This window comes from Ruditapes philippinarum, unplaced genomic scaffold (assembly GCF_026571515.1).
Source record: "Ruditapes philippinarum isolate M1 unplaced genomic scaffold, ASM2657151v2 ctg3916_1_1_1_1, whole genome shotgun sequence".
NCBI lineage: Eukaryota > Metazoa > Mollusca > Bivalvia > Venerida > Veneridae > Ruditapes > Ruditapes philippinarum.
Genome location: NW_026865752.1, coordinates 32,984 through 54,544, shown reverse-complemented (window position 1 = coordinate 54,544; position 21,561 = coordinate 32,984). Strand labels below are relative to the sequence as shown.

Below are 21,561 nucleotides of genomic sequence, written 5' to 3'. Positions count from 1 at the left end.
GTTGAGGCAACAGTCTCTTGAAGATGGTAGCTGCTTCTTAATTAGTTTCATTCTTGTTCTCTTTTTGTTATATATTGTATGATGTAATGTTTTGTAACTATTTAACTTTTGGCCATATTTTTCATGATACTCTGTTAATGGCCGAAGGTAATGTTTATTTGCCGATTTGCCAATAAAATGAAATTGAAAATGGTAATATAATTTATATCTGTATCATTTAATCACAATATTAGAGATGGTAACAATTCATTTCATTTTTCATAATGGTTCAAAATATGTCAGTTTGTTTTAGCAAGTTCATTGATTTAAAAATTTTGTAAAATGTTTGTTTTTTCTTTTTTATGGCACAATTTTATATTGTTATTATCGAGAAAGGCCCACGTTGGAGATCACGTGAATGAATTTACACTTTGACATAGTAATTTACGAAGATAAAGTGATTCAGTGACAGCGGTTCAACCACTCTGGCTGAAAATGTTCTTTAGAATTGTAAAAATCTACTAATATTCTATAGTAAAATTATTACTCTTAAAAAAATGCTAACTCAAAAAGTATTTACAATTTTTAGCCTTACTTTGTCATATCTCCGCAAACTCATTTTTTAGAGTAATTTTTTAATCTAAAAATAAACATTTTTTTGGTCTATCTCCAAATTTTTTTTTTTAATTTTTTACAATTACTGCAAAATTATAAAGGTATATAACAAAGTGCTTTCATCACATGTTGACATCTATAATACCAATCCAGAAGTCCACACTGTTAGGAGTTATTAAATAAAAGTTACAACGTCTTGAACCTTTAACCCCTTTTTCCCAAAAAAGAGGAAATTGTAGATACACCATTTTTAGAATAGGGCGACGAACAGTACAATATTTTTTCCATTAATTACATATAACATTCGTTTTGATTTTATGTTTTTAAACTATTTTATATATTTCTCAGAAATAATTTCCCTACATATTATCTCGTTATTCAAGACTTCAGTAAATCCTACTCTTTTAGCTACAAAATATACAATACGCGGTATTTTTTCTGCCGCGAAAAATATGCTAGAACTATTGTTTTTTTCACTAAATATTTTCAAATTTTAGGAAGGCTAAACTGATTGAGAACGTCACTCGGTGTTTCTCTTTGACTCATATAAACATAATAATGATATGTTACACTTTGCGTCTACAAAAAAAAAAACAAAAAAAAACACACTTATTGTCGCTTATTGAACACTCCAATTTAAACTTACTCTTAATAATATCAAATCACTGCCGGTATTTCTGGACATTTTGTTGAATTGTGAGACGGAAAGTTACATCTGAAATTACGAGCTTAAAGTGTGCTGTATAGGCCTACGTTTGATTGCTTAAACTAGAAAGCATGATATTATTTTCTTATAATTTACATTTTCCTCGAACGCGAGTCTGTGTTCTCTCGTTAGCGAGGGAGTTAGATAAAGTAGACACTGTGGTTACAAGCAAACCAATGCTCAACGTATAGTGAATCAGTTTTCCTTTCTTTATATTTTTGTCAGATTTGCATGATAATGTAGTATTTGTTGGTGATTTCTTGTGAAAGTTTGAAACCTACGGAAAAGTTTAGCGCACGAACATCGCACCCGAAATAAGAAGGGTAACATATTTTTGTATCCCATCGAACCTGGTCAATTTATTTATTTTTGAATAGATACTTATGGACAGAATTCAGACTACAGAACTACAGAATTATAAAACATTAATTAGCGAAGAACCATTTTTATAGTCTTCTAGCTAGTGTTCCCGCTCCCCTACGACGCGTTGCGGTATTCAAGATGCGCACTTGATTGAAAAGCTATCTAATATCAAATCACTTCATTGTTCTTTTTCTCTAAAAAATATATATTAAACGACAGTATATCATGGTAATTAAGGTAGACCAACCCTAATGCCTTCGGCAAAGTTCGTTCGATGACGGTTATTTACGTGTTCGAATTCGGCTACGGCCGGGAATTTCCGTTAATTTCCGAAAAGAACGTGACATGTAAACTTCTGGTAAGCGGAGTCATGAGTTTACGCGACAAATATGGACGCTTTTCGAGTAAACGGAAAAGAAAATGTGGAAACATGTTATAGGTACCGATTTTGCTGATGAAATTAAAGACCAAACATCTGAATTACACAAGGAAAACAGTCAGACCTGGAAAAATGGTAGGCGTCTTGTGGAATTCGACGTTTTACTCACCAATCTACGATTGTGTAAATCGTGCCGACATGGACCTGTGCCGTTTATAGAAAATAATATATGTGGCGAACTACAGCAGGGACTAAGTGGCTACCTTTATGTTAGGTGTTCTGACTGCGGATATGTAAACCGTGTTGCCCACGGGAAAACACACCGTGTGAAAAGGAAGGGGATGCCCTGTTTTGATGTAAACACAAAACTTGGAACAGTTAAACAAATTAATTATGCGAATATCTTCAGTTTTGGTACTTTATAACCAATGTGTCACTTTTTACATTATGATACCTATGGAATTTTCATAGTTAGTAAGTAACACACGTCACCATTTTATGAAACTCGCATTGTTTTTAACTGTTAAACAATTAATGAAATTTTGATGTAACTTAAACACTGAGTAAGTTGGTTTCTTTATTGTTAATTCATTGATGATTATCTGTAAACTATTATTTGTATACGATGTATTTGATACGCTGAAGGGATTGATTATTTTGTACACTTTATATTCTTTTCGTCCTTGATCATTTCGTAACTAACAGTATTGCATTTTTATTATTTTATGACACAAGAAATTAGCTAGCAAGAAACCAAAAAGCTTGTAATTTTTGTCATAATTTTTTGTTGTGGTTGAATTTAATTTGCGTGTTTATATTTTCTAATGAATTATGTTTTCAGCAATGATTGATAGCTTAGGTGGACCCGTCAGAGTGAACAATGTCCTGTCAGCATTGAATTTGAAGACCATAAGCGATAAAAACTTGCAAAAGATGGAGAAACGTGCTGGTGAAGTGATTGAGTGTTTGGCAGAGGAATCGACTAGCACTGCTGCCAAAGAAGTGTACAGAAAGGAGATGGAGTAAGTACAAAGATATTGTATTATTGCACTCTCAGTTTTCTTCTTAAACCTCATTTTAATTTTTTTATGTATTTCATAATTACAAAGAGCAAACATAATATCAGTGACACTTGGCGTTTGCAAGGGCTGCTTTGATGTTTATAAATATATAAACATGAGGAGTTAGTTTCATATATTAAAAGGTATTCTGTCTCTGTTCTGTTTAGAGTGACTGTATAATATTTTGATTGTTAAATACAGCATAAAATTGTGCAATTGTTTGTTAATATTTTATTAAGAAATAAGTTATCCCAAATAGTGATTTTATCGCTCATTAACATCACTGATTGGATTTTGGATGCGAGGAATTTCATCACAAGGGCATAGCCCGAGTGCTATTATGATGCGCATCCGAACGGCAAACAGTAAATCAAGCGATAAAATCACCAATTTGGATATATTATTTTGATTTAAACACGACATCAACAAATAAATGCTGCCGTACCTGATATTTAGCTAAATTGCGCCTGATTTGTTTCCGTACTTATTTGCAGCACGTCACATTATTAATGGTAACGTCAGATTATTATGATAACGACACATGTCTAAATATAGAATGTCAACCTGTGATTTTATTGCATAAGAACACGTATTTTTGGTTGTTCTATGTTCAATAGGGAAAAATACGGGTTGTGTTAGAATATAAAATGATTAACACTTTCCAAAAATGTAAACATCTATTTTGACAATTGCCTTAACAGGGATATTGCCCATCAGGAATCAGTAGAAGCATTGACAGTTATGAAGGACATTATAGAAGACCTAGGAGTGTGTCCACTTCCTGATAGTTCTCCATCAGTAAGGTATACCTTTTGCTATTTAGAGTATTTTCGATTTATCTAAAATCTATTAATTACCGATATAATACAGAAATTTTTATTGGTTAATCTGTTGGGTCATTCTTTAGGTGTTTGTATTTTTCGGGTCACTGATTTAGTTGTATTCCTACGCGTTGTTATAAATTCAGTCATCTTTTCGCGGTCTTTACAGTTCTTAGACACATTTTGGTTGATACAGATCTTTTTTCGCTAGTCTGTTTATCTAGTTACCACAGGGTTTTACTGTGCCCGTCTTGTGCTAAAGAAGTTTTCATTTGTTTGTGGAGCGGTCTACATATATCACGATGAGTTAGAAAGTTGCAGGGACCAGTTATTTATATATTGTTTTTGACTTGCTTCTTATTAGGAAGGTAACTTTTTATTTGTTTGAATTGAACAATGCCTCAGGAAAGGAAATCAGAAAGGGTTAAAGATAACCCAGACTATAAAGCTTTGCATGAGGGAAGAGATGTTATAACACCTACTACAGATGTTACGAAAATTTCAACCGCCTCCAAATTAACTCTTACTCCCCCGCCAAAGAACCCGGATAAAAGCGGTGATTTTGATCCAATTGAACTTGAGAAAAAAGCTCTCAACGATAAACTTAAAAGTTTGGCAACTGCTGAAAAGCGTTTGAAAGAACAGGAGGAGTTATTTGCTTTACGCAGACAAGTTCACGAACGGGAATTATACATACAATCTCTAGAAAAATCCGTAGCGACGGTTGCAGGTGTTTCGGATGTTTCCAATTCGGATATGGGTATTGTCGGCGGTGCTAGGCCAAAGACGAAAATTCCACTAATTTCATCAGGATCTTCTACTGAGGTTCGTGGTTTTCATGGGACAGTTCTGGGAAGGAAAGGTACAACAGAGCAAGCTGACACATCTGGATCCAAAGGTACGACTCAGTTTAACATTAACACTCTTCGTGATATGCCTAATTTGAGAAATAAGGCAAGAAAAGAGCTCAAATCTTTAGGAGTAGTGCTTCATTCGTCATCTTCAGATTCAGATTCTTCTAATAGTTCAGAACGTTCAATCAGTTCTGGCTCTTCTGACGTGCAGGATTTTGACAATATTACCAGGAACAAAAAACATAAAAAACATAAACACAAAAATAAATCTGGTATCACTTCCAAAGCTTCAGATTCAGTTAAAGTCAAGCAAAAATATTCTCATTCAAACTTAAGATTTGATTTTGTTAGTAGAAATATCACTTTTGACAAATTGGAATTTAATCTTTTTATAGCTGGGGAGTTAGAGATAATATCTAATTCAAAAATTAATCCTGTTGAGAAAGAAGGGAGAATTTTGTTGCTTAAAAAATTGATGTATCTCAATTCATCTTATGAATTTTCAGTTATTAAATCCCTCTATGCAGCTATTTTGCGGGAAATAGAATTAGGATTAGGCAGTTGGGGTGATGATTTTACTTATGTTGAAACAGCCGTTTTGTCCAGGTACAGGATTCGAACCAAGAATCAATCTGAACCAGTCTTACAGTTGAGACCTCGATACTCCTCTTCTCAAACAAATGTTTTTCAATCAAACTTTGGAGGTCATGATGATACAAAAATTTGGTTTTGTTCAAAATATCAGAGGAATAAATGCTCCTTTAAGTCCTCTCATGTTGTTACTACAAAAAATGGAAAATCAAGATTTGCCAAACACATATGTGCTTCTTGTTGGCAATTAGATAAAAAAAGAGCTTGATCATCCAGAGTGTTCATCGGCATGTCCTCACGCATCTGGTTGACTATCAAATGGTCTTTGGTCCAATAGTTATTTTCATGGTAATGGAATAATTGATCTGTTTCTTCCTAGTTTTTGTCTAAATCCCCCTCATAGAGATGAGAAGAATAGTATTTCTTGTTTTTGTAAACATTCTTCCAAATGTGAGGTTTGTTCTTCAGTAAAGGTTAATTTGACGCAGTCTTCCCTTGACAAGGTTAAAATTCATAATGAAGTTATCGTTTCAGGTAAATTCAATTATGCAGGTTGTAAAATTCCAGTTAATGAAAAAATTGATACTCAGTTTATGAGAAGAATGTTGCAGGGTTATAATGACTTATTAGTCTGTGACTTATTGAAATTTGGTTTCCCAATTGAATTGAATCAAGATGATAGTTCTAAATTATTTTCTTTTCAAACACCAATTGTTAAAAATCATTCAGGGGCAAAGAATTTTCCTAAAGACATGGTCAAATATTTCAAAAAGGAGGCTTTACATGAAGCCATAATTGGTCCATTTAGTGATTGTCCTTTTTCAGATGGAATGGTTATTTCACCTTTGAACTCTGTGCCAAAATCTAATCCTAGTGAACGCCGTATTATTTTGGATTTAAGTTTTCCTAAGAATGGCAATGGAGTAAATAATTTTGTTTCTAAGGATTGGTATTTGGGAGAAAAAGTAGATTTAATATTTCCAAAAATTGATGATTTTGCTGCTTTAATTAAAGCTAAAGGTTCAGGGTGTTTAATGTATAAATTAGATCTTACTCGGGCTTATAGACAAATTAGTATATGCCCGTCCAGTTACAATCTTGTTGGTTTCTCTTGGAATGGTCACATTTTTTTGACACTGTTCTTTCTATGGGCTTGAGATCTGCTGCTCATATATGCCAAAGGGTAACAAATGCGTTTGCCTTTATGATGTATAATTCTTGTTTCTGTACATTAAATTATTTAGATGAATTTGGTGGTGCTGAGAATAAAGAAGATGCCTTTTTGCCTTTTCTCTCCTTAGGAGTTTATTGTTTAAAAGTGGTATTGAGGAAGCTTTCGATAAAGCTTGTCCCCCCTCTGAGATTATGGTATTTTTAGGGGTTTTATTTAATAGTCGGAAGATGACTATGGAAGTGACAGAAAAGAGACTTGCGGAAATTAGATTATTGGTAGATATTTGGTTATCAAAAAATACAGCTTCATTAAAAGAAATTCAGAAGTTGTTAGGTAAACTTAATTTCGTTGGAGCATGTGTAAAGTCTAGCAGAGTTTTCATAAACCGTATTTTAAACTGGTTAAGAGATTGTTATGCTAGTAATGAAAGTCACTCTGCTAATCATATAATCCCCCAAGAGGTCAAGAAAGATTTACTTTGGTGGTCTAGATTTCTTCCTTTGTATAATGGCATTTCTTTAATTGACTATGGAGAATGGTCACTAGTGGATGAGGTTTTCAGTTCTGACAGCTGCTTAACCGGTTGCGGTGGCATTTGCGGCAATCAGTATTTTCATTGTGTTTTTCCAGAATTTATTCTTCAGCAAAATTTAAGTATTACTTGCTTAGAAATGTTGGCAGTAGTAGTAGCTGTTAAGTTATGGTGTGTTAGATTGAAGAAAAAGAAAATTGTGGTGTATTGTGACAATCTCAGTGTATGTATATTGTTGAATACAGGGAAATCTAAAGTTGAATTTCTACAAAAATGTCTGCGTGAATTATGTTTGGTAACCTCATTATATGAATTTCAATTAAAAGCAGTTCATATAAGTAGCACTGAAAATCGTGTGTCAGATTGTTTATCTAGGTGGCATTTGGATGAAAAGTATAGGTCAGAATTTTATCAGCAAGTACCGTATACTTCTATGGAAAGTATCACTCTTGGTGATATTTTCTTTAAATTTCAATATGATTGGTAATTAATTTGTTTTTTCAGATTCAGAGATTAATACATTGAAAAAGGATCTCAGGCATTCTACAGCTTCTGCATTTGCAGTTGGTTCTAACAAGAATTTGAAAATTCAATGGGAAAGTTTCATTCTTTTTTGCTTGTATTTCAATTTGTGTTTTTTGCCAGCATCTACTTGTACTTTGAGGTTATACGCTCAATTTCTTAGTAGGTCATTTAAGTCGGTAGACAGTATTAGAAATTACATCAGTGGTGTTAAAACTCTTCATCTAATATTGGGTTATGATATAGATCATATAAATTCATATTTGTTGAATTTATCTTTAAGAGGCATCCAAAGACTAAATCCTCATCACATAAAAAGAGCTGAACCTATTACTTTAGATATTTTATTTTCTATTCATAAAGTTTTGGATTTTACAGTATCTGATAACGTAGTTTATTGGTGTCTCTTTCTTTTTGCCTTTTTCCTAGCTGCCAGAAAATTAAATCTGGTTCCTTCGTCTTCTCTAGATATTTATAAAGGAATGTTTCTTAATGCCAAACATGTGCATTTTCATGGTAATTATATTCTTGTACATTTCAACTGGTCTAAAACGATTCAATTTGAGGAAAGAAAAATCATTTGTCCACTTGTTAGATTAAAGGACAAAAGGATTTGTCCTGTTTTAGCATATGAGCGTTTAATTAATCTTAATATAGAACAGTGTAATGATGCATTGTTTTCCTTGTCACATGATTCTTTCATCTCTTATTACATGTTCCAAAAGAAATTGCGTCAATGTATTTCTTTAATAGGTTTAGACCCTAAAAAAATTTTTCCACTCATTCCTTTAGAAGGGGTTTTGCGACCTTAGCCTTTAAATCTGACATTCCACCTGAACATATACAACTAATTGGTGATTGGAAGTCAGACGCTTATAAGCTTTATCTTGAATTAGATTGGTCTGATAAAGTTAATATTCTATGTAAAATGTTTGATACCTTGGATGGTTAAGGTTATGTACATGTACAATAGAATTCATAGTGTCTCTTTACTCTTGCAGATATCACGGTCTACATCTTGTCAGATTCAATAGCTAAGAATATAGAGGGAATTAATCGTGCTGAAGTGATTCCTTTTCCGGGGATTAATTTGTGCAGATTAACGGCTAAAATTGACAAATTTCATGCTCTGGTGTCTAAACCTGTTACTATTATTCATGTAGGTACTAATGATATCCAATTTTATTCAGCTGATGAAATCATTAGTTTGTTTTGTAATTTAATTGCCAGAATTAGAAAGGTTTCTCAGACACATTTGATTTTTTCGAGTATCCTTCCTAGACCTTGTGATTATGATATTTCCCATTGTAAAGTCAAGGAGGTCAATAAGGGTTTACAGGAGCTTTGCAAACGCAAAAAATGTCAATTTGTAGCTTCCTACAGACCTTTTTATAGGTTTGGTCTCCCTAGGCGAGAATTATTTGCAGTTAGGGATAAAGGTTTACATCTTAATTCTGAAGGAGATGCTGTGCTCAAATCTGTTTTTATTAATACAGTGTCTCATGTTCTCAAGGGTAAATTTGCTATGTAATATATTTATTTTTCATAGTATGATGTTATTTTGTGATTGGTGTTCAAGGAAATATAGTTTGAGTTTGTAGAATATTATATATTTACAAATGTGTTCTAGAATATGTTTCCTTTGTAAATTGTGTTGGTGACAACCTTTTGAAATAGTAATCATATTTCATGGGTTTTAGTACTGTGTAACAGTAGTCATGTTACCTGTATGGCTTGATTTCTTGAGAAGGAATTAACTTCTCAGAGTCTCGAGAACCTGTGGTAAGGACCGTGAAGGGTGACTTTACTCTGGTTTTCTCTTAGTCATATAATTTGTATTCAATTGCTTTTGTATAATGTACATATGTATATTGTGTTAACTTAATTTATATATTTGCTTAATTTATATGTTGGATTCTTAATATATCCACATGTATATATGTTTAATTTTTTCTTTCATTAGGTATACAGAACTTTGATGACTTTGTATGTAAGTTTGTAAATCATTTTGTTTTGTTTGCTTTGCTTTTGCTTTATTTTTGGCCTGGGTTGGGCGATTTTTGATCTGTGTTCATTTAATTCTATATTTTCATTGGTCTGAAATTAATCATAATTATATCTGTTCAAGTTGATGATTTGTCTTACCTTTAGACTGATTGCATAGTACATTTCATTGTTTATTCAGACATCACTTTAGTGTTTATTTGATATATAGAGGAGGAAGTGGAGTGCGCATGCGCGCGAAGAAGTCGTGTTTTTCACGAGGGGAATAAAAAATCCTCTTATTTAATTAACTTCTTGACTACAAGTGACTTTTAAATACACCAATTACTTGCTAAATATCCCTTTTAATATAAGAAACATGTTTTTTTGTGCTCACGTAAGTCAGGTATCACCATGTGAACGTTAAAACCCCACGAGGCTGTGCACCATACCCCACCCACTTGCCCACAACGCTACAAGATGGCGCCGACTCTATCGCCAGTTTTCGTTTCCTTTTACTGTTGGTATTTTCTTGAGAAAAACCATTAACTACAGCCAACAACAGACCCCAAGAAACATTATATCAAACATGGGATGTGTGAAATGTGTCTTAAACAACAATGAGAATTTTCCACCATAGAAATAGGCCCTTCCTAGACCCGAGGAAGACTTTACCTGTCTTTATTCTATTACTGGCTGGAGACATTGAACAGAACCCTGGCCCAGGTGATAAAAGTACTTGGCCATGTGCATTGTGTGACATGCCGGTCACATGGACCCAGCAAGGAGTAGAATGTTTTGATTGTGATATCTGGTACCATCAGTCCTGTTTATCTATGTGTAGTGGTGACCGAAAAAACCTAGACAGACCTAGCGTAGTATGGAAATGTTGTAAATGTGACAGTTTAAATTGTGATAGTTTTACATTCCACAGTTATGAACTACAGTTATCCAATACTTTTGAGCCAATCTCAATGCTAGATTGTACTCTAGACTCAGTAAACAATGAAGTCTTCTCCCCTCTCCACACCAGCAGTCCTAAGCAGCCGAACACCAGTAACAGTATACCCATAAGCTCATTACACAGAACCAGGTCTAAAAAATCAACTCTACATGAGGACCCATATAACTTACCAAAGAAACAGAACCTTCGTATCCTTAACGTTAATTGCAGGAGTATTCGTGATAAAACCTCGGAATTTAAAGCTGCTGTGAACTATATAAAACCAGATGTAATCTGTGGAACAGAGTCTTGGCTCCATGGAGTAAAACCAGGCAAAAACCCAACACTAAATGCAATTAAATCTTCAGAAATATTCCCTGAAAATTACGTTATCTATAGAAATGACAGAGAAACTAAAGGAGGTGGTGTTTTCATAGCCATACATACTGACTTATCCTCCACAGAATGTGTTGAATTTGTGACGGATTGTGAACTTTCTGTGGCAAAAATATGTGTAAAATCCTTAAAAACTATATACGTTAGCACCTTCTATATGCCTAAAAGGAACATTAAAGACATAAATAACCTGAAAAAATCACTCGACTTGATAAATGAAGGTAAACCAAAAGAAATTATACTATGTGGTGACTTTAACTGCCCAGATATTGAATGGGATAGGCTGTGTGTTAATACCAAAGATGCCCAAGACAGAACTGTACAGCAACAATTGATTGATATAACATCAGAACACAATCTCACACAGATCCACAGAGAACCAACAAGACAAGGAAACCTATTATATCTGACTTTTACTACAAATACATCGCTTGTGAAAGCATCCTCTAACGTACCTGGCATATCAGACCACGACCATGGTAGTCCATTGACACTGAAATCAAACCCACGTATATAAAAAAAGAAACCTAGGAAAATTTACAAATATAATAAAGCTGACTGGGAAACCATAAAAAAAGACTGCCTCGAGCTGTCCGAGGAGATACAGACTATGTCTCATACAGGACCACACAAAATTGAAGACCTATGGACATTGTTCAAAAACCGAATTCATTCTAGTATTGAAAAGAATGTACAATCGAAAACTCAAAGACACATCAACAAACTACCCTGGCTCAACCATAACCTCAAAAAGAATCTAAAGAAAAAAGATAGGCTTTATAAACAAGCAAAGAAAACAGGATCATGGACTAAATTCAACAATTCCAAAAAGAATGCAAGAGGGATATGCGCAGGGCTGAATGGGACCATGTAAACAGGATCATCACTGAGGGTATGGAAAAGAAAAACTCTAAACCATTTTGGAACTACATCAAGTCGAAAAAACAGGACAACATTGGGATTGCTCCCCTAAAGAAGAAAGGAAATCTCTTCTCGGACTCTAAAAGCAAAGCAGAAATACTACTAGATCAATTTAAATCAGTATTCACCAAAGACAACAGTAATTATCTACCTGAGATGAAAGAGAAAAACAAATACCCTACTATAAGTAAACTTACTATAAAACCAGATGGTGTGCTGAAACTACTTAAAGACATAAACATTAACAAAGCAAATGGCCCAGACAACCTACCAAACATTATTCTCAAAAACTGTGCAAATGAACTAGCGAATGGCCTAAGTTGCATTTCTCAGCTCTCTATTGACACGGGTGAACTCCCAAGGGATTGGAGGGATGCAAACGTTACCCCAGTCTTCAAGAAAGGCGACAGGCACTCAGCTGAAAACTATCGACCAGTGAGTCTTACATCAGTTCCAAGTAAGATCTTAGAACACATCATATGCAGCCACTTACTTAAACACCTGGAAAAACATCGTATATTAACGTCACTTAACCACGGTTTTCGCTCCGGTTTTTCAACAGAAACACAACTACTAGTAACTATGCATGACCTACTTTCATCTTTCGAAAGAAAACAGCAAGTAGACGTCGCCATTCTGGACTTCTCCAAGGCGTTTGATACCGTCCCCCATGATCGTCTGCTTTGGAAAATAGAGAACTATGGAATTAAAGGAGAACTACTAACCTGGCTGTCGTCCTTCTTGAAAGAGAGAACAATGAATATAGTAGTCGAGGGAGAACATTCCAAGAGCACCCATGTTGAATCGGGCGTGCCCCAAGGTACTGTACTAGGACCACTGATGTTCCTTTTTCACATAAATGACCTACCATTAAGCGTTAAATCACAAGTCAGACTGTTCGCAGACGATTGCCTCCTCTATAGAGAAATTAAAAACCACAAAGATCACATAACTTTACAAAAAGACCTTAAAAACCTTGAGAACTGGGCGTCAGAGTGGGGAATGAGGTTCAACGCTGGTAAATGCTATATACTGAGCATCAAAAACAAGACATCACACTTCTATGAACTCGATAATACTATCTTAAAACACGTGGACTCAAATCCTTATCTTGGTGTACTTATCTCCAACGATCTGACATGGACCAACCATATTACAAATATATGTAAAAAAGCAAGTTCAACCTTGGCTTTCTTAGAAGAAATTTGAAACATTGCCCTCTAGATTGTAGAAAAACAGCCTTTATAGCCCTTGTACGTTCGAAAATAGAATACGCTTCAATCATCTGGGACCCGTTCTTGAAAAAAGATATTGATAAACTGGAAAATATACAAAGATTAGGAGCAAGATTCATTATGAATGACTACAAGTCAAGAAAACCAGGATGTGTTACAGATATGCTGACCAGCTTGAAACTCGACTCACTACAAGACCGTAGGACCTACAACCGTCTTGTAATGCTCTACAAGATAGCAGGGGGTATGGTGCCAGCAGTGGACCCTGATAAATACCTGACTCAGAAAGTTGAGGGACGCTTAATTAAACCAAAGAGATTCAGTGACTGTGAAACCACAAACATTATAAGAGTAGCCAATAACACTAGATCATTTAAAACTATAAACGCACAAACAAATCAATTTAAAAACTCTTTCTTTGTGAAAACACTTGAGGATTGGAACCATCTGGAAGATTCAGTTGTGCATGCAGTTACAATAGAGGGCTTCAAATCAGCCCTTCAGAAACTCGACTAGAGTTCCTCCACTCCCCGTAGGACATATACCAGAAGTGGTCCTCCTACGTATTCACACAGATACAGATACAGACAGATATATTATATATGTGTGTGTCTAAGCTCTGATTAAATCTATATCTATTTCATCTGTGTTTTTTCTGTGTTTGAGATAATTTAGAGTATTTTCGATTTATCTAAAATCTATTAATTACCGATATAATACAGAAATTTTTATTGGTTAATCTGTTGGGTCATTCTTTAGGTGTTTGTATTTTTCGGGTCACTGATTTAGTTGTATTCCTACGCGTTGTTATAAATTCAGTCATCTTTTCGCGGTCTTTACAGTTCTTAGACACATTTTGGTTGATACAGATCTTTTTTCGCCTCTCCCTCCCAACCCATTTTATTTTTGTTTGCTTGTTTTTGTAAAGTCAGTAAGACTTTCTTATTTTTGTTTAATTTATGTTTAATTTAAAGTCAGTTCGACTTTTATTTTATGTTATTTTCTGTTATGTGCGATTTTTGATCTGTGTTCATTTAATTCTATATTTTCATTGGTCTGAAATTAGTCATAATTATATCTGTTCAAGTTGATGATTTGTCTTACCTTTAGACTGATTGCATAGTACATTTCATTGTTTATTCAGACATCACTTTAGTGTTTATTTGATATATATCATATATGTGTGTGTCTAAGCTCTGATTAAATCTATATTTATTTCAACTGTGTTTTTTCTGTGTTTGAGATAATTTCCATCCAACCACTTGTATGTAGGTAGAACTAACTATAGAAATGCCAGTTTTAAAGCAGTTTTTAAACTGGATCTTCCATTTTGTCTCTTTTTAAAGACATAATTTTCTATGATATATTGTGCAGCAATGAATTGTTCTTAACACAACCAAGGGATCAACTTGCAACAAGTTAATGGCTGTGTTTATAAGTTAAGTCATTTTTTAGCTTGACTATATCAAGTATATGGAGAGCTGTCATACTCGTCCCGCATCCAGATTTCAGATTAAAGTTTTGGTGCAGTAAAATAGTTTTCTCTACAACTTTTTCATTTCTTAAGGTATCAACTTCAAACTTCTAATATATGTACCTTATCATCAACCACATCTGATGTGACAAGGTTCTTAACTCTAGCACCAATATTTTAAGATTTTTCTCCCCTTGAAGTTACAATTTTTCTTAAAAAATATTATTTTTTACTTGTTCTTCTTTATTTCTTAAGGGATCAACTTCATACTTCAAATATATTTTCTTTATCATCAACCACATCTTATGTGACAAGGTTTATAACTCTAGCACCAATATTTCTGATTTATCCCCCCTTGATTTTAGAATTTTCCTCAAAAAATATTTTTTTTACTGTTACTTCTTTATTTCTTTATACTTCAAATAAATGTTTTTTATCATTAACCACATCTTATGTGACGAGGTTCATAACTCTAGCACCAATATTGCAAGAACTATCTCCCCATTTACTTAGATTTTTTACTTGAAAATGTTATTTTGTACTATAATATCTTTAGTTTAAAAGGTATCTGAATTAAACATCAAATAATTGTAAATTACACCTTGAAATTTTATAATATTTTTACATGATACGATTAAATAACATTTTTTCTCTGTAAAATCAATTTTTATTTTGTCATTGAACAATGCACGAATATAAAATGAAGCTCCTGAATCTCGGACCTGTTTTCAAATATGAGCAGTAGATTTTTATCTTGACACCGGGAATGAAAAATTCCTAACTTCATTGCAAATCTATAAAATTGTTACTTTTTAAAGTAAAAACTGATAATATAATGTAGCTAGGGTTAGTTTTTAGTATTTATTTGATTGATTTAACAAAACATTATTGTATAATTTGATTTTTGAATTGTGATGTACTCTGCCAGGTTACTGCCGGTAGTTAACCTAATTACGTGACTCAACCGAGGCATCTTTTTTTCTTTAAAATTTGTCAGACTCCAGACCATTCTATATGAAAGACCCTGGTCTTCCTTACTGAGTCCAGTATTTAATTAGTCGAGCTTCCTTGTCTATTGTGACAGCTCTTTTTTAGTTGTAGTAAACAAAAAAATCTAAACATGTTCTGATGTATTTATTAGGTTACATTTACAAGGAGATCTATGTGATGACAAAGACAGTTGGTCAGATGACAGTGAAGACAGCAATAGTCACATTCAGATGGCTTTTCATGTAGAAACTAATCATGATGTTATGTCACTTAAGTTTGAGAAGTAAGTATATTTGCTGTTGGACACTATTCCCCACAAATTAACTATTTATTTAATTTATTACTTAGAACCTTTAATAATTGGTTATACTCCCACCTATAGTCTTTAATCGTAACCAGTTATTCTTCATTTGATTAGGTTGTTTATGGCTTTACTTTTCAGTGTCAAATAATTGAATTTTGGTTAAATTGTAGTAATTTTGTTTTTATTTTTGGATTTTAATTATGCTCGGACAAAACAAGATTTGGTACAAAAAAAAAGAGTCTCTGGAGGCCAAATTAATGAAAATCTGACACTCATTGAATTTAGCACTGTGGCCCATGGTCAGTGAAAATTAGTTCGGGTCAGTAAAAATTGAAATTTTTTTTTTTTATCAAATATATAGTAAAATAAATTCAAAACTGGAATTCAGGCTAGTAATTACAAAAACTAAAATACATTGACTGAAATCTCGTTTTATTTTGTAACTCGCTATAACTTTGTTATTAATAAAGGAATAAATCTCATATTTAGACACAACATCTTTTAGGTCAGGACCTTGATATATATTAAACTCATATTGACCTTGACTCATGTATGACCTTGACCTTGAAGGTCACATTATTTAATTTTCGCTGATTATCATTATACATGTTATTGGCCGTAATTTGGTAATTAATCAATGAATTATTTTCATACCTGGCCAAACAGCCTTTTGGACAAGACCTCCTGAAAGATTGAACTGACCTTGACCGTCAAGGTGAAAGTATTGAATTTCGGTTAAGTGGTCATTATTTTGTTATTTATGTACGAATTTGATTCATACATGGAGAAAACAATGATTATGACCAAGCGACCGTGTTGAATAATTTAAATATGGCCTTGACCTTTAAATGACCTTGTCCATCAAATGATTGAATTTTAGTTATATTTTCTTAACTTTGTCATTTATTTATGGAAATAATTCATACTTGAACAAAACAACAATTTCAGACAGTTGCTCTTGTATAAAAATGCAACCACATTTAGTCATTTAGATATTGGACATTTCTGTAATACATGTATTTATAAGACTTGAAATTTAAATTATGTTGTTTTTTAATGCAGGAATGCCACCAAGGTATGTCAAACACCAGTAGCACCTGCCAAGCAGCAAAGCTCTACAATGAAAACACCTGTAACGCCTGCCAAAGAGCAAAGCTCTACAATGAAAACACCTGTAACGCGTGCCAAAGAGCAAAGCTCTACAATGAAAACACCTGTAACGCCTGCCAAAGAGCAAAGCTCTACAATGAAAACACCTGTAACGCCTGCCAAAGAGCAAAGCTCTACAATGAAAACATCAGCAGCACTGAAATACAGACATTCTTAAGTCAAACTAGCTTCAAGATTTCCATGTCGAACTAGGACAGGAATGAGTTGTGCAGTTGACACCGCATGGCCGAAGCGTGGCTTTGAAAGTTTGACTGGTATTTATCCATTTTTGTATATTGGGTGTTTTATTAAATTACTGAATAGTATTGAATACTGACCAGTGAGTAGTTCAAACATTGAAGCAGTTGTTTTTGGTCAGTGTTATGTATCTATACAGTTACTGAATGACCTGCCAGGCATTTAAATAATGGTTTAAGAGCATATGCTTTTTATCAGAAGATAGTGTTGAATGTTAAATTATTTGTCATAAAAGTAGCAAATTGTTAACAAAGAAGCATTTTGATTTCCATACAAAATACTATATCAGTATAAATGTATTAATTGCCAAAAAAAAAGCAACTGAAGCAGTCCAGGTAAGAGGCAAATTGGAACCTTTTAAGAAACAGTAACAGGACACCCAAAAGAAACAGCTTCTGAGAAATAAAACTATGATCATTTCTAGGGCATAATGGGCCTTTAACCATGATGAGCATTAAACCAGTTAATAGCACAAAATATTGATGAGCAATTTATTTAAGAAATCCTGTCATAGTCAGAAGTTTTGCACAAAGTCCAAATACTGGATGCAAAAACGTTTGGTGAGCCATTCATTGAGTGTTATTTTTTTACTTCTGATTTCAGCTCACACATTCTTTATGAGCAAGTCCTCTTATGGTAAACAAGTTGTTAAGACAGTTGTTGGTCACAGAGCCTGTGGAGTTTGTAATTGGTAACAGGCCATTACTGAAAGTACGGAAACACTGTTGTGTCAGAAATCATACTGGAAGCGCCAGGTTAATGGAAAGTGTTTGTGGAGTTAAAGGGGTTAAAGAACTACATGAGCAAAGGACACCTGTAGAGATTTTGGAGGGAGATGGTGATAACACACTTATAGCCAGACTCAAAAATGATTTGAATGTTAATATGAAGAAACGATTTGATAAAAATCATGTTGTTAAGAATGTTGGAAAGAGTCTGTATGCATTACGTTCTGACAAAAGTGTTAAACTGAGTAAAAACGTTATAGTTCATATTGAAAAGTGTTTAAAGTATGCCTTTGCAAAAAATCAAGGTAATGCTGAATATTTACAGGAAAACCTGAAAGCTTTAGTGCCCCATCCGTTTGGGGACCATTCTCACTGCAAGGAACGTTTCTGTGGCTTTATGAAAAAGGGTGAAAATTACGAACATTCTACCATACAAAGTCCCATTGCAGGATGAAGCACTGCGTGCCAAACTACAAACAAGTAAAATGGTTTCCTGCGGGGAACATTTTTAAAGATATAAAGATATTTCATTTAACTATTTTCAACATTGTTTGGGGGGGACAAATAAACGTTTGTATCAGGAATATAGTTGACAATAATCGATCAATATAGAGGAAGGTCTTTGAAAACTGGTGATCGTTGAAGACCGGAGAAGGCCGAACATAAAACAATTATTTCTTTTTTAAGAAAATGATTAAATATGCCTACCATTTTATGAATAATTCCGAGCAAAGAAAATTAATTTAAAAACACAAGTTTACGCAGAAAATACCTCTATTTATTATGGCAGATGCCACTACGAATATTTTAATTTTGTAGATTTTCAGTATAAACAATTTATTGTTTGTACAATTTGAGATAGATATTAAAGAAACATTGAAATTTTCAAACACATCATTCAAGTTTTTTCCACCTTAAACGGTAAAATAATTATAGAAAATTAGAAATACAACGTAATAGTTTTTTGTTCTTTATTAGGTGTAATTCGGACTATGACCCTAGAGGTAAATCCGTAACGTACCGGCACACGGTATTTAGCTAGGTATTCAAAAAGGTCAATTAACCAATATGTACGGTTTACAGATCACATGCTCCTCCATGTACCGAAAACAGGTCACGTGCTCCTCCATGCCTCAAAAGTTAAACGCGTACCAATACCCTGCGGTCTCCAGACCGCAGGGAAAAATCTTTGACCCACTCATTCACAACGCCCATCAATATGCAGATCTTGGATCCTCACAGCAATGTGAACATGCTAACAAAGAGGTCACGCTTAGGGCCCCAAAATGTCACTATTATGGAAATACCAAAAGCTTAGACTACCGTATTCATGCGACTGCAGCCTTCATCAACGAGGGTAGATCCTACATATCTAAGGTAATTTTTGTTAATACAGATCAGTTTAAAATTAGTTTTTATTGTAAATGTTTTACACTGAAGAGAAAAGATTCTTGATTTCATAGGATTTCTTTTTTATTGTTACAAGTTATTGATATTGATCAGTTTGTTGTTTATTTTGAATTTGTTTATATTTTCTTTTGTTTTGTTCTTTAATTCAGTTGTTCCATAGTCCTAGAAGATTTTACAACTATATTACTAACTGTGAATATTCATAAGGTAAGTTTGCACAGTTGAATTTACAACATATACATGTATATTACTGGCAGAAATGGTATCCTTGGTGCGCTATTGGATGTTTTATAGTTGTAACTGTACTTAGCATAAAATATTCAAGAAACATGATTTAATATTAAGTGTATCATAAGTATTGAAAACATGATTGAACATAAACACAATACAAAGTTTAGTCATTTTAACTTCAGATTGTTACATGAAGCTTATTTTATATATATAATTGAAATTGTGGTAAACTGTATTGCTGTAGGTATTTTGTTTTAAAATAAGAAACATTTATAGGCAAACAGAATTGCCTAAAGTTATTTGTTAATTTGAAGTTACTTTTTTAATAGGGATATTCTAAAGCTGGTTTGTCACCAGGAGTACATACTAAAAAGTATGCTGACAAATGCATGAAGCGGAGATTATACAAGCAGGAGAAAGCAAAATTACCGTCAACAAAACGGAGGCGTCTATTTCTTAAGAAAGAACGAGCTATATGTCAAGGAGCTAATGAGGCCTTGGAGGGTGTGTCCTACCAGTCAGGTATGTAAGTTAGGTCATACTTCTACAAACATGGAATATTTCCAAAAGTTTCTCTCAATAATTACATGGTAATATCATTGTATCATTATCTTTCCATTTTCATGCAGGTATTTGTACTGTAACAATATGTGTAATAAACTAAATAACTGGTACAGTTTTTCAAAGTAATGACGATTCAAACACTGACAAAGACATAGCGGTATTATCTGCTCTTGTTCTTTAAAAAGTTGACCTATTCAAAATATCCGAATTTTTCGTTACGTTTATTTGGCTTTATTTTATCTTCCATTGTTTACATTTTATAGGAATTGGTCACGAAGTAAATGTTGATGTGGAAAAGCTGCCAGATCCTATTCCTCGTGGCAACTTGCAGCCAGTTGAAAAACTTCTGTCTGGCCAAACCCAACAACTATATTCTCCTTGAAACCTAGAAACTTATGACCCTTAGTAAAGTGCTTCAATATTTTGTCTCGAAACCATTTAGTTCCACTTTCCACAAAAATATTTTTTGGTAAAGTATTTGTTTATTGCCGAGTTTCATTTAGCACTTTTTTTATAGTAGCTTATGAATTCATGAATTACATGCTTGTTAATTTGTTCCAGCATACAGTGCTCTTATTATAAATTTGTTTACCTAAAAATAATAAGGTCATACAGAAAATGATATGTAAATGAAATTACTTAGCAATAGTTCCAGTCTAAACATATTGCATTTTTTTTTAACTTTGTGCAAATTTCTTTTTATCTCAATTTTTTTTTTATTATCTTTTTTCCTAATAGATTTTAAAAAGACAATTTTTGTAGTTTAGTAGAAACAACTTTATTAGTACACAAAACTGTTATGTTTCAGTTGGTGGTGGTATCATGCCACATATTACACAAATAGCTGCAGTAAACATACAGTCTGGTCAGAAGTTCAACTCCTATGTTATACCCAGATTACCAATTACAGCAGAGGCACAGACTATCACAGGCATTTCCATGGCGGACAATAATACAATGAAAGTAAATGGAAGCATTGTTGAAGCTGTTCCCATTCAAACAGCTCTGCAAAATCTCTGTGTCTGGCTTGAGAAGTTTTCTCATGGTTCCTTTGTGGCCAAATAATTTGGTAGAAAGATTTGGACCTTTTTCCTTCCTCATTTTTGTCACTGGATAATTTTTTGGATTAAAAAAAATAGATTTTCAGTTTGTTGTACAGGGGAAAGATTGACCTCTTTAGCATATTCAAGAAAGCGGTATCCAAACCAGTTCATAAGAAGAAGATTAGTGAGAATCTTTACTTTGGTATTACATATGAATGCTTCATAATGCTAGGGCGAATGTTGTGCCTCGGGTCAACTCTTTGACATTTTTGAACTTACCTACAAAAGATATTCTGTCTTACAGCTTCACACCATTAGCTGTTCGTAACAGTATT

General features: G+C 33.5%; 3 protein-coding genes across 4 annotated transcripts; all 3 read left to right on the top strand.

The window, feature by feature from the left end:
* The first annotated feature begins 2,083 nt into the window (after nt 1–2,083).
* On the top strand, nt 2,084–17,499 carry LOC132730175 (uncharacterized). The gene is made up of 5 exons (XM_060716032.1): nt 2,084–2,417; nt 2,881–3,064; nt 3,805–3,906; nt 15,691–15,822; nt 16,906–17,499. Exons 1-5 carry the CDS (start codon nt 2,084–2,086, stop codon nt 17,168–17,170), a joined length of 1,017 nt encoding a protein of 338 aa, XP_060572015.1. The 3' UTR covers nt 17,171–17,499.
* Nucleotides 3,919–9,805, top strand: LOC132730173 (uncharacterized). Of its 2 annotated transcripts, none has more exons than XM_060716029.1 (2): nt 3,919–4,822; nt 9,561–9,805. In XM_060716029.1, the coding sequence occupies exons 1-2, from the start codon at nt 4,321–4,323 to the stop codon at nt 9,659–9,661; spliced, it is 603 nt and encodes a 200-aa protein (XP_060572012.1). In that variant the 5' UTR covers nt 3,919–4,320; the 3' UTR covers nt 9,662–9,805. The 2 variants fall into 2 exon arrangements, with proteins under 2 accessions (XP_060572012.1, XP_060572011.1); XM_060716028.1 differs by lacking the exon at nt 9,561–9,805 and adding an exon at nt 8,599–9,535.
* A 1,666-nt stretch (nt 17,500–19,165) lies between the features above and the next one.
* LOC132730174 (uncharacterized) lies at nt 19,166–21,248 on the top strand. The gene is made up of 5 exons (XM_060716031.1): nt 19,166–19,355; nt 19,538–19,595; nt 19,949–20,141; nt 20,447–20,536; nt 20,992–21,248. Exons 1-5 carry the CDS (start codon nt 19,309–19,311, stop codon nt 21,246–21,248), a joined length of 645 nt encoding a protein of 214 aa, XP_060572014.1. The 5' UTR covers nt 19,166–19,308.
* Nucleotides 21,249–21,561: the final 313 nt, after the last annotated feature.

What these genes read in the sequence shown, in the direction of transcription:
- LOC132730175 (XM_060716032.1), top strand. Translation starts at nt 2,084, where the DNA reads ATGTGGAAACATGTTATAGGTACCGATTTTGCTGATGAAATTAAAGAC. An exon ending in GTGTACAGAAAGGAGATGGA is followed by an intron (nt 3,065 to 3,804) that starts GTAAGTACAAAG and finishes TTGCCTTAACAG; the next exon opens with GGATATTGCCCATCAGGAAT. An exon ending in GATAGTTCTCCATCAGTAAG is followed by an intron (nt 3,907 to 15,690) that starts GTATACCTTTTG and finishes TGTATTTATTAG; the next exon opens with GTTACATTTACAAGGAGATC.
- LOC132730173 (XM_060716028.1), top strand. Translation starts at nt 4,321, where the DNA reads ATGCCTCAGGAAAGGAAATCAGAAAGGGTTAAAGATAACCCAGACTAT. An exon ending in TGACACATCTGGATCCAAAG is followed by an intron (nt 4,823 to 8,598) that starts GTACGACTCAGT and finishes TTACTCTTGCAG; the next exon opens with ATATCACGGTCTACATCTTG.
- LOC132730174 (XM_060716031.1), top strand. Translation starts at nt 19,309, where the DNA reads ATGCGACTGCAGCCTTCATCAACGAGGGTAGATCCTACATATCTAAG. An exon ending in GGGTGTGTCCTACCAGTCAG is followed by an intron (nt 20,142 to 20,446) that starts GTATGTAAGTTA and finishes TACATTTTATAG; the next exon opens with GAATTGGTCACGAAGTAAAT. An exon ending in AGTTGAAAAACTTCTGTCTG is followed by an intron (nt 20,537 to 20,991) that starts GCCAAACCCAAC and finishes GTTATGTTTCAG; the next exon opens with TTGGTGGTGGTATCATGCCA.